General features: G+C 35.0%; 1 protein-coding gene across 1 annotated transcript in view; it reads right to left on the bottom strand.

Annotated features, from left to right (window-relative positions):
* The window catches only part of ULK4 (unc-51 like kinase 4), a 211,166-nt gene that overhangs the window by 47,340 nt on the left and 150,057 nt on the right, over positions 1 to 13,769 (bottom strand). Inside the window, exon 35 of the mRNA XM_059848144.1 lies at positions 6,278 to 6,463. Within this exon, the coding sequence (XP_059704127.1) occupies positions 6,278 to 6,463 (186 nt within the window). The remainder of the gene's footprint in view (positions 1 to 6,277; positions 6,464 to 13,769) is intronic.

The following is a 13,769-nucleotide window of genomic DNA, read 5'->3' as shown; positions in this document are numbered from 1 at the left end:
AAAGCAAATGTCAAAAAAGAGTAAGTCAAGAAGAGTGCTAACATATTGTCCTACTACTCAGCATCCTGAAAACATTCCACTGATTTGTCAAAGTGTAAGTGAGTTTGAATTTAGCCCTTCACAAACTCCATCAGCCAGGCACACAGATGAAACATGCACATGCCCCTAAAGGTGAAACAGTAGCTAATAATTTCAGATTAAAAATGAAAATTGTTATCAAACCCATAGTGAAAAACTGTGTCTGGGATTTCAATACTCAGAATCTAGTTAGGCCAGGTAAAATTAACCATGTATAGTGCAATAAAGAATGCCATGGGTTCTCAAATGTAAATCAACTTCAGGATCCCTCTCTTATCAGGATATCCTAAGTATTACTACACACACAAATAACATTTTCATGCAGAACTTTAAAATTGTTTTTGGAAAAGCTGTGTTATCCTTAATAGCAAGCATATAATTATAGATTAAATAATACATATCTTAGAACATGGTATTGCTTGTAAAATGCACAACAACAAACTGGAATATTATTAAATTTTGATTATACAAAAATCACAGAGAATAATTATTTTCCTTCCCAGCTACTGAAAATGCAAAAAAAAAAAACCCAACCCCAACCTTCTATCAGGTTTTAATGGTGGAAATACAATATGTCATTTCCATGAGCATTTGGTAGAGCCCATATGACATTAGAAACTGAAGAAAAAGCTCAAAGTTTCAGTAAGACATACACAATAAAAAAAATACAAATTACTCAGATAAATTAATCAATATTGGTTCAATTTTCATTCTGGTAAACAATGAAGTGCTGCATAGGAGCTATGCCCACCAAACAATGCCCATCAAACAATTAATTTCTTTAAATTATGCTAGTTATACTCATTCTATTTAAATAATTGTTTATTTGTTGTTTAAATTGTATTAGAGTAGTTGTGATTAGCTGCATTCATCTTCTGCATAATTGAAACCAAATTTTTTTAAACCTTTGCTCTAAAATTGAATGTACTGCTTCCTGAACAATGGCAATGGCCTGGCCCAGCAATCTAACTCACAAATGCCTCTGCAGACTATTCATATTCATCAGGAACACTGTAGCATTTTTTATTTTAAAAGTTTTATTAGATTGTATTTTTGTCAAACCACAGGCAAAACTCAAAAAGCCAAAAAAACTTAAAAGCTTACTTTGCAACTAGATGAAAACCCAGTGAAGGAGGAGGGGAGAACAGTCTCACTTGCCCCTGGAGACAGGGCAATTTCACCACTCCGCTTGTTGCCCCTGTGTCAGGGTATGGCAAGGCCTGAAAGCACCATGGCAGAAGGCAGCCAAGTCACAGCGGGATCTGGAGGCCTCCCCATCTCTCATCTCTGGAGACCCTTTCCAATTTAACTGAAACTATTAAAAAAAGCCCTGCCTGTGTGTGCAAACAGAAGGAGCTTTGCCACACAGTGGGAAGGGTGAAGGTGCATTTTCCTTCCCATGTATTTATTTCAATGGATTTTGAGCAACACATCCTGTTATCATCTGCATACTCTATCCTAATGCTGTTTGGCTTCTTCCTATTTGGGAGGATCTAAGTTGTTTGTAGTTAATGAAGAGCTCCCTTTTAACATATATACAAAGGTAATGTCTTAAGGATGTTACACTCGTAGACTGAAGCCAACAAAAGATGATCTGTAAAGAAGGGATGCAGGGTTGGTAACAACTAGAAAATAGGAGATTAACATTAATGAAGGATGGGAATTGTTCCTGTAAGAGTCACCCGAATTTTAAAAATATGTATGATTTTAGAAAAGCTTGTTTGTTTATAGCGAGTATACCTATACATGTCAGCAAGCCACAAGTGAGTATTGTGTTCACAGTCCAACAACCATAGCTGTCATAAAATTATTCCTTAGAGCAATGGAATATTATGGATTATCTTAGCAACTAATGAAATTAATTTTGGGCCACTTATAAGACTCAGATCAGAAGTAAAATGCATAAAAAGTTTTCTTCAGCTAGTTTGAGATGGAGTGCTGTGCTCCCTCAGCAGGAGATTTGCCAACAGGTTTCCGTAGCCTTTTAAGACCATGGGAAAACAGACACCTCTGGGAATTGCTGCACAAGAACCTCCTCCTGGCACTGAGTCCTTGGAGCTGAAGATGCAAAAGGGATGCTATCTGAGAAACTCTTGGGATTTTACTTCACCTTCTTTGGGGGAACTTCCCTATAGATGTACTAGCGGGAATCTACTGAGGAGCAAACCTCCAGCAAGAAGTTCAACTTACTGAAGTATTGCAGAACTGTTACTCTAAATTAAATATTTGTGTACTTGGACTGTGTATCTCTCCAAGCTCTAAATGTCCTCACAATGCATGATCAGGGATTAATGTAACAAGGATCTAATCTGGTACCTATTGCAGTAAAAATATACACATCTATTTTTATAGACAAACACTAAGCTATCTATTCAAGAGAAGCAAATGCAGCAGATCTTTGTATAAAACTGAGGATGATATAATTGCTAATCTACATGACAGAAACACTTAAGGACTGCATGATTTGAATGACATCTTAGACACAGTGATCAGTGGATCCCCAGGCTTTGGTACATTTGAAACAGGGTAGTAAATTTGCCTGCAGGTAGATAGTGGTGCTCTTGCTGTGACTCAAATTGGCAGGGAAATGGAATTAGAGTTCAATAGTCCTACAACGAAGATAATGAATATTATGGAATTTTGCCATAGTTCATGTATTATCATTCTAGTCTTAATGTCTTTATAACACAGCCTAAAATGATTTGAGAAATCCTTATACATATCCCCATGGGGTATAGAACATGCAGATGACATCCTAAATGTCTAGGCTGCTCACAAAAAAAAAAGAAAAACTTTTTTGACACATGAAACACAAATTAGTGAAAATGAGATTCTAGAAAGATAATCAGGAGAAAAAGGTGTGATTTAAAAGGTAGAACTCAATATCCTTTCTGACAAGTATATAAGGGAAAAGTCACAGAACAAAAGTTCCCTCTTCACTCACTGTGAGCGCAGAAAGCCTAATATTTACTCATTTTTCTCAGAGGAATTTTTCCTTATTACTACATGGAAGTAAAAAAAGTGTTCTCTTGTTCTGAAAGCTGAAATAATTAAAAAAGTTTAAAAAATTATTTGTGAGTATTGAGGTGTAATCCCACAATGATTATGTGCCCAGTAGAAAGATATTGGCTAGTTCTATAAAAAATACCTTTACATTACATACTAGATGATAAATTGGGATGGCAGGGAAATTTTTTTCCCTCTGGGGTAAAAAAAGAAATTAAAAACTTCTCAGTAAAGCAGGCAAACCTCAACCACTTGCTTCCCAAATGAAAATTTCTTCTGCTTATTAAAAAAAAAATATTTTTATCTGGGTAATTTACTGGACTCATAATAAGATGCACTATATCTTCACAGAAGAGATGAATGATGAGATAGTGATTTCCATGACAAGTGGCAGGAAAGGTTTCCAGAACTAAAAAAAGCAAGAGATCACTCTTCTGATGTCATTTTTCAGTTACGAAAATGCTTCTAAAAAAGATGAAGCATATCTGAATAGCAGCATTGTCTAACCCAAGATGAAGCAATCAAAACAAGAGAGCTAGTGCAAAGGCTGAATGGAAAAAAACCTCCAAACCCTGTTCCTTGATTCAATAATTTTATGCAGTTTCTGTTCATTTTATCAGTGGCAGTGAGAGAACATTCTTGTGAAAAAACAGGTCAACCTGTGCTTGACAGAGCCCAAAGCTTTGAAATCTAAGAAGTAATTACAAAGAAAACAGAAATAAGACAGTCAATGCTGTCTCTTTAGAGCTTTTAGAAGATCTTTACTTACACAGTTACAGAAGTTAGCTCAAAGCATATTTTCTCTCCTAATTAGTCCTTTTTACAGCAAAATAAAACTTATAAAATGGTGTGTTCATAATGATTTCAGTATTAAGTCTGTAAAAAGTCTGGCCTATATCTTTATTTCTGTTTAAGAAATGCATGCAACAAAATTGTAGGAAAACAATTAGTGAAGAATGTGCTGCAAGAAGTTTGTATTGCCCTGCAGTTAATTTGCTGGTCAAATTTGACAATGATCATTAAAAACCTGAACAAAACAATATAACAAACTCAAATCTCCAACTTTTTTTAACAAACCTTCCACCCACTGGAGATAAAACACAGTGGTTTAATCATTAAGTTATAACAACATATAGATATGAGATTCCATTTCACCAAGGTAAGGTCATCAACAAATCCTCTGATATGCCTTAAACTGAAGACTCTGAAATTTTTATATCTGCTGCCACTGGCTCACTGCAGTCATGTATAACATTTGAATCAAGGTTAAGTATTCACACTGCTATGCCCTTCCATATTTCCAGCAATACATGCTATAAGGGTATCTGTTGCATAACCACATGGAGGTCTTTTTGTACATTCCTGTCTTACATAAGCAATATCTGTGCCTGTACCAGCAAAGTCAATGTAACCACAAACTGAAAAGCGGCTCTGTATAAGCACTGATTTGCAACAATGAAAATTGGTGCATATACTGATCTCTCTCCTAAAATATTGCTCAGATATATAAAAAGAAAAACACTGCTCTAGGCTTCAAAATTCAGTTGATGTGGGCTGAATCCTTCTTAAATGGATATGACTATATTTCAATGTCTTTTGTGATTACGACAATTTTGACAAGATAATAATCTCCTCTGAACAGGACTTTTTAAGGTTTAGAGAAATAACATATAATTTATTAAATAATCTGTCAAATTATCTATGAATCCTGCTTTCAAAAGAAATTGCATGATCTCATTACAATAATTACTGAAAAACTATGCCTGATGTTATAAATAACAAGTACCAGGTATACAAAGGAGAGAACTGGAACCTAAAGTACAGGAACTTGCAAGGTTCAAAAGGTGATTGCAGAGTTTTGTTCTCTTAAAATAGTCAATAGAAGTTTCCGTGTTAAGTATCCTGCACACTAGGTTAACTTTTGAACCCTAGACTTCAAAATGGAGACAAATAAACAAGTCTGTAGCTATTTTAAAATGAAATAATCTACATATGTATATTGCAGCCTCATTTCTCTTCCCTTCTCGCTCCCTTTGTTGCCTTTTTACTCATATTGTTTTTGGAGAAAAGCAAAAGCTAGTTCTATGCATCACAACAATTATTCAGAAACAGTAGCAGAGGTACAAGCTAAAATCAATGGAAAGTATCTTTAGAATTTTAAACATCAGATCAACTTTAATTTTATATATTCATGTCTCTTTCAGGGCAAGACAGGGTTGAGCAAAACAAGGAAGAAGAGTATGGTGTTTACTTTCCTGTGATGTACGTGCAGCAGGCAGGAGAAAGAGGACAAGATCTCTGAAATCTCTACAGGGGAGTTGCTCCCTTTTAATTCCTGCTGCCATGGATTGCAGTCTTACTCTAGTAGCCAGCACTGCACTTGCAAAATTGAAGGAATTCCTGCCTCTTACACTGGGGAAGTTACCCTATTTTAACTGAAAGCTCCTGCTTTTGGAGAGTAGAAGATGAAGTACTCCAACAATGCTGACAATGCAGGCAAAGCTTCTTATTAAGACGTTTCAAGACAAAAGCCTATGGTATTAACTGAGAGAATGCTACAGATACCAAAACATTTCCTACCTAAGCTACCTGGAAGACATCAGCTGCTGTCATTCCACTGTGTTGGAGCAGGACAGAAATGAACCTTCTACATGTCAACAACATCACCAGAAGCCCCTGAATGATTGCCACTGCCTGGCTTTCTACATCACAGCCACTCCAGCACAAGTGGTCCCTATAGCTCTATGAGAATGAAGACTCAACAGCCCATGCACAAACCTATTCCAAGTATAAAATAGCCTTTTATTCACTGTGAAATAAACCACTGTGTGTCTGAACAGATATTTAATGCTACAAGGTTAGTTCTTTTGGAAGGCATTCAGAAAATGGTTTCAATACCTTATAGAGCTGAATTACTAAACAAGTGTAAAAATAGCATGAGTTATTTAAACTGTTGAATGGCTAACTGAAATAGGAGAATTCCTGCATCATTTTCATAAGAGGTTTTAAGTGTAGAAAGCTATCGTCTCCAGAAAAGTGGAATTTAAAAACATGATATTCAACTTAGCATATTTTGGTTTTAAAATTATTTTAAAGTATTTTTCCCTTAAGAGGGGAAAAAACCAGCCCAAAAATTTATCAAATTATATAAAAGAAACATGTAGACTTTGGAAAAGGTTAGATGTCAACTCACCAGTCTCTTAACAATTTTCAACAAAAGCTTAAGTTCTCGTGGATCTTCTTTGGACTTCAGTACTTCAGCAAAGCTGTCCATGTTTTCTGGAGACATACTCTCCTGATTGCTCCCACCATACAGCTGAACCAGCAATAATAAGCTCTGTGAGGCACTCAAAAATATTTCAGTATCTTCACTGGGAAGCTAAAAAAAAATGAAAAATGAATAAACAAAAACCAAATTTCAATTTCAGAAAAGTTGCGTTTCACTGGGGATTTGGAAGAGTATTAACATCTGCATTGTGACAGGAAAAAATAATTTCTAGTTGATTGACTCAGAATTCCACTAAAATAAGCTTAACAAAGTGATGAAAACATAATTAAAATACATCTACTCTTAAGCAGCAGTATAACAATATCTACAATCGGATTCTGTCAAGTGGTCTATCTAGAGCAACATCATAACAGCACGAGAATTGTTGCTCCCAACTGTGTTATTTTACTCTACTTTAAACAGAAGCAGTAATAGGAAAAAGTATCATTGCAGCCATGATGTCTAATCTTCTACATCATGCACACCATAAAATTTCATTTAATTATTATTAAAGCAAGCCTCTTGAGGTAGAGCACAGGCTATCTGGTTATTTAATGGATTAGGAGGTATATTTTGAAGATTTTAAATATTTTCCTGAATTCTAAATTTTTATACTCCTTTGAAGATCAGACACTGCAGCAGGCCCGAGCAAAAGATGGAAAATTATTTCCTCGGAAGCAAAATTACAAAAAAGATTTAGGGACATAACTAGAGATCATTAAATGAGCTTCTGATAATATGACACCATTATCAAAATGATTTATATATTTCCTCAAAGTACAATCTGGAAATAACAAGTAGAGATAATATATTAGGCCTATATTCGGCACTGACAATGACATTTTGGATGACAAAAGGAATGCAATGCCCAGTGTCAGCACAGAGAGTTCACAAACACTAGTGAAAAAAAATCATAGAGGTTTCTTGGGAACAGGCAAGAGGATGACAGATTGGAAAATGTAAGAGCTGAGGACTGAAGGAATTTATTGTCTATAGCATATCAGAGGGAGGGTTAAAGTGGATTTGATCATATCCTCTCAATCATTTGTGGGAAAATGCAGGCTGAGGATAGGTTAATTCCTTTACCTGAAAAAGGACTGATAAGAGTTGATAGCTCAAAACTTTAGACAAAGCAATTCAGATTAGAAGAAAGATAATACTTCAATTTCCTTATTTCTCTTTCTCTCTTTAATAATAACAATTAACTGCTGAAACAACTTACTTAGAACTGAGACACATTCTCCATCAAAGACAATTCAAATATCACAGGGATTTTATTTTCTTAAAAAAAAAAAAAGCCAAAACCATTTACTCTAATGAGGAATTAATTTAGGAAAGTCCTGTCTATATATATCCATCAATGAAATCACTGTAATAGTTTTTTCTCACCTTATAATCTATGACCCGAACAAAATGTCAGTGGTAGTCTTAACCAATTAGGTATAGAAGTGTAAAAACACCTCATCATGCTCATTCATTTTTTTATTTCCAAAAGTATTATTTACACCAAATAAGCCAGATAAAAGTACAGTAAACAGACTATCCTTACAGACAATAAAAGGGAAAAAAGCCCCAATTTGTCCAAACACTTATGTAATATGCCAAATAATTTCAATAACGATTACTTATTTAATCTGCAGTATGAAATTCCTAAATTTTTTCATGTTGAGGAAAACCCACACAGTTACTTTAAAGGAATCTGAACATATCATCAGACATAAATCTCTCATATATTCAAGCAGCAATTCCCAAGGGATCTGCATGCAAATACAATCCTGTTTTCTACCGGCTTCATAGAGTTGCTGTTTAAAACAGACTGAACTGAGATGAAATCTCTGAATATATAGCCCCAAGACATATCACAATCTATTTGACCTAATACTATGCAAGTGACAGGACCACAGCAGCTATTTTTTCCTCAGTTTTGCAATGTTTTTTCTTCATTCCAATCTAAATGCCACTTATTTGATTATTTCTTTTTCATCATCCAGACTTCTCTAATAACATCATCAGTGAAATTAGCAAACCCAAAAAGCAGGAAAAGCTACAAATAGTAACAAGCTTTATAAGCCCATTTATATCTTTAATCCTTAACTAATTGAAAAAAAAAATCTGATTTCACTTAGGGCTTTGAGAAAACTTTCATTTCCTTCGTTGAAATAAAATGCCATTACAGAAAGGAATGACAACTACTTTTTTTTTTTTTTTGTGTCTCTCACACCTTCTAAAGGCAGCATTCTAAGTTAATTTGTTACTAGATCAGTGTAGGCAGCTACATCAACAACCCCCTGAAGAAAATCACAGAACAAGGATTATATTCAAGTTTCAAATGTTTGTTGGCTAAACAAAGGTAAAAAATGAAAGATCAGTGAAAATTTTGGTCATTGATATAATCTTGCCTGGGTACTGCAGTGGAGGCTAATTCCCTGGGCTCCATAGACACAAAAATCTCGTGTTTAGTCAGTATCATAACAGCTATACTTGGAAGTTAGACTGATCCCAAGGTTTTTTTCCAGGATATTTAGTGAATATCAGAGGAGTGGAAAGCTGTCAGTCTCCACAGAGGACTGCTCCTACAACATCCGTGTGTGAAGAAATCCATAAAGCACCACAAACCTCGGTGGTTCTTCTCAACACCATGACTGTCAAGGAAGCACACAAGCAAGTCCAGCTGGCTAGCATTATTCCCAAAGGAGGCCTATGCAGCAGGAACACCCAGTTAGTGAGGCAGTGGAACACTTTGCCCTAGGAGGAAGAGCTGTGCTTGGACCAATAGCCTTGCTTGGGCCTTGATTCTCTCCTCCTGGCATGCCCAGCCTTTTATCCTTGTTATTGTTCTTTGTCCCCCAACAAGAGAAAGGAAAACCCTTTCAACCTAATGAAAGGAAATTTCTATCTAATCTGTCTTGGCATCATATAGTCCTGCTCCTCAGAGGCTTTCAGTGACCATGCTCCAAGTATCACTCCACAGTTCCCAACACCTGCCAGTTATGACATCACTCAATCACCACTGCCAATGAAGTCTTTCACCCCTTGTTGTACTTCAGGTCCTTCTGCTGCTCTGCTTTCCCAGAGTTCCTTTGAGCTTCGGTGTTAACTAGACTTTGGGGAGCAAGTTGCTGTCACCCTGGGAAAATTCAGGGCAAAACAATAGCAGAACTGGTCTTGTATGAAGAGAAAACAAGCTTGGAATAGGACAGGCCATATTTACTCTGAAGGGAATGAGAATCATTAGCCTACAGTCATCAATAATTAAGGTGGAAGAGGAACTCTCAGCAATGTCCCTATTTAAGTATGTCCACATCAGCATTTTTCTCTGTAGCTCTCACCATTTTGCCATTTCACTTCTGACAAGTAGTGATTTAGATGTCAAAAGCTGTAAGCTGGTAACCTGAAATTTAACACTGGCTGCCAGTCAGTGTTAGTACTGGTTATAAAGAGTAGGGGATCTGAAGAACATTCTAAAACAAAACCAGTGGCTGAAAGTATAATAAATATCTGTAAATACAGAGAATTAAGAATGAAAATTCAGCTTTCAAGTAAATAACTCACATTTAATAAGAACAGGAAAAACATAATCATGTTGTTCAACAACGAATATAGATGGATGGTTCATCTCCTAATTATATGGAACAGCATTCTGATTATTTTTCAAATCAGAACAATTAAATTTGATATGAAGTACATTTGCTTGAAATGCATTTATAGTTTTTGTCCTTTCAGGAGAGTAGAAATCCATGAAGAAACTAATTTTAACACTTTAAAAGAGTATCTGCCCCTTAATATTTCATTATTACATGAAGTTTCCTTTTCCTTTTTCAGTCTTAGAGAGGATTATGGATTCAGCCCTTCAGCAAGGTAGAAAAGCCACCAGTACTTCTCTTGCCGCTGTTAATATCCTTGGCTAGTACATATCTTGAAGAGAATCCAGCACCTTAAAATAAATTACTGAAGAGCTAAGGTCATAAATTCTGCCATTCTCTAACTGAAAACTGTAGATCTATTTTACACTTATTTAAAAAAAATCTCATGACAAGACTTCTGTGCAATGAAAGCAGTTCATTGCTCTTTGCTTAATTTTTATGACCACATTGTAACTTCCTGTAAGCAAGCTTATAACACAAAATTCTATTTTCTTTTCCTTTCTAGATGGAAGCTGTTCTGTGCATTTTAGAGGTAATGTGGTAAAGAGCAGAAAGTTTCTTGTTGTTGCACATCTATACTTCTGCAGTCTGTTCTCAAAAATTCCATCATTTCAAACTGACTTGCAGCGTGTTCATGAATTGCAAACCATTGCAAGAAATGTGTGATCATTTGAGCTGAAGTGGCACTTTTTACACCGTTGGAATTGTTACAGCATCTAATTTTAGAGCTACAATGAAACTGCCTGGATTACCCGGAGGGGACACTATTTCGGTGCATTAATGAGGTTACACACATAGAGAGTTTATTACAATAAGAGATAGAGATTCATTAGATCACTAATGTGATTACAGAACATGCTGTAAAGGAAGCACCATGGGGATCTATAGGGAAGATGATTTTGCAAACATTTTAGAAAATGTAAAAGCAAAACATCACTATTAATCTGCTAGCTTTACTATGCTATTCTTATTAGTAAATATGCACAGTTTAAAATTAAAAAAAAAATTATATTTTTACTTATCAGCATTCTCCTGCCTAAGGAAAAAAAAATATATATACATTCGCTTCATTTTATTCTAGGCTAATTGTTGAGAAACTAAATCCCTGTTCTGAAATTCTGTGCATGTAAAAACATTTTCTTCTTTCCTCTGGTGTGTTAGGAGATTTTTGGGTTTTAGGATATCTCTGTATAAGAGAATACTTCAAATATAGGATATAAACATATGTCTCTCCACTCTGACCACAGAACAGTCTGTATTCCTAGAGAAAGACATGTGACATAAAATTCTCCAGTAATCATTCTTCTGCAGTTATCTTCATTACTCATTAGCAAATAACTTCATGCACTCTGAAAAAGAAGTCTGGGCACAGCCTTAGTGTCAGTGCAACACAGAGCCAAAAAATGCCTAGAAAGACCATCTCAATCATCCATGTGCACTGAGGCTTCATATTTGTCCTCCTCATGTTTGGACATGGCTAACTGGATGTTCAATGGTAACATATGGAGCCCTGTAATCAAGTGCAAATTTTCCTGGTAATATTATAATGAGGAATTCTCCCACCAGAAGTCAAGAAAAGTTCTCTCCCAGAGTCTAGTGAGCTCCAGAAATGACTGGAAGATCTACACCTAGGAACTGAATCTAGGACCTACAGAAAACAAAATGCCTTTTTATAGGTACTGGCATGGTTTCTGAAACTTTGTGAAAATCCACACTGAAGTGATTTCAAAAGTAATTTTTTCAGTATAATGGGCAGATCAAAAATTAAAAGGTGTTGTGTATGTTCTACAATTGCTGCAGGTTTCAGAATAATATTTAAATTAAATTTACGTTAAGCAAAGGAACATTACCCAACAAAGCTAAGTGTAACTAACTTTTAAACACAAAACTGCCAAGGAGAAGACTAAATGTTCAATTTTTTTCTTCTTATTGATCAATTATGGTCATAATGACCTTGGGATTAAATACTGAATTCTCCAAATTTGCAGTGTTTCCTGCATGACAGAGTTTGTAATTATTTATTCTTTTGCATCATTAAATCACTGAAGTTTCATTTAAATGCAATCTAGGTTTCTGGAACTTGCTTTGCTATGCCTTCAGTGACAGACTAAATCACAACCACACAAGGGAAAAACTGATTCAAAGTTTTTGACATTTTGAAGTTTAACTCATATTGATTTTTCTGAGGGATTATTGAGAGAGAAAAATACGTAGAACTTGAGCAAAACAAAAAGACAAGTAAATGAGACATGGAATAATAATCTGCTTGAGGGATATACAATTCAATGAGGGAGAACAATTACTCACTGTGTCTAGGAAACTAGGAACTAGGAAACAATGTGACTAGGAAACTATGTAAGTGACTACAAGAAACTATAAAAATGCTAAGATAGGCAGAAATAGCAAAGCTGAGAAAATAATTTTAACTCAATATTTTAAAGTAATTGTTAGTTCAAAATATAAGCCCTCTATTATCTCCAGAAAATCACGTTTACAAAGAACTGAATGCCTCAAAACACCAATAAGGGGTTATGTACCCACACAGCTCAATGAATACAGAGAACAACCACTGGCAGCTTCACAGAATTTCAGTTTAGGTAGGCCTGAGGCATTTTGGGGAGTAGGGAGCAAACACATCTTGAGATATGCTCTAGACTTCACAAATAATCTATTTCTATTTAAAGATATTAGAGCATAAACCATTTTAAACAAGTGATTCCTAAATGCTAAAATGATTATTCCATTGCTCAAACTCTTCCAAGCTTAACAGGAAATGTTTAATAGAGCAGTGGAAAAAAAATATTTGAAAAATCAAATTTAACAAACCGAGCTGAAATAACTTTCACAACAAGATCCAAACAAGAGAAAAATCCCTCACTCACAGAACCTTTACAAAACTGAAACCAAACCAAAACAAGACAATATGTTTGTGTCTGTCTATCTGCCTAAAGAAGTGGAAGTGGCAGTCATTATCTTTTACCTGTATGTTAAAATCAGAAGATTTGGAATAAGCATTTGAAAAAAAACAGAATCTGCAGAAGTACAGAACAAAGCAAGAACTAATGGTGATTTACAACCATGCTTCTGAAATACAAGGACAAGTCACAATCTAATCAGTACTAACTATACAATTATCATATCCTTTAATTAAAAACTTAAAAACCACTTCCAGGTGGTATAGGTTGAGTTAAAGCTTGGCCTCTAATTTTCTGTTCTTTAAAAAGTTAATATAATTTAAACTTATTACTAGTTTCATTTTAAATGAACATTTGCACTTCTTCATGTCATACTATTTATCATACATAACAGATTTTAAAAAATCAATAAAAAATAAAAGAATTTATAAAGATGAAATATTAAATAGTTGAAATTTAGTCAATTTGTTTCAGGTCATTCAGAGAACATTTCAAAAAAGCCTTTGTCAATAGCTGGTTTAAATAAATCCATCAAAGGAGGACTTAGCACCAAGTACAATGCCAAAAATTAATAAAAAAGGAATCACACACTTCCTTAAAATAGATGACAGACAGTCCTAAAGATAGTGGAAGGATTTCAGTACTGATATCACAAAACAGTTGAAATCCTTTATTTAAATTTAAAAAAATAAAAAAGGGTCTGGAAGAGAACACAGTGAATCTGAAACACCTCTAAGTGAAATATCCCAGGAAAGGACACTGTGATACACCAAAATTCTCACATACCATTTTAATGGCTTTATGTTGACTTACAGGCTGATGCAGCCTCTAAAAGCACTGTCCAGCTCAAGAAGCATT

This window comes from Haemorhous mexicanus, chromosome 1 (assembly GCF_027477595.1).
Source record: "Haemorhous mexicanus isolate bHaeMex1 chromosome 1, bHaeMex1.pri, whole genome shotgun sequence".
Lineage (NCBI taxonomy): Eukaryota > Metazoa > Chordata > Aves > Passeriformes > Fringillidae > Haemorhous > Haemorhous mexicanus.
Note: the sequence above shows the minus strand (reverse complement) of the source record. Positions and strands in the feature narration are given on the sequence as shown.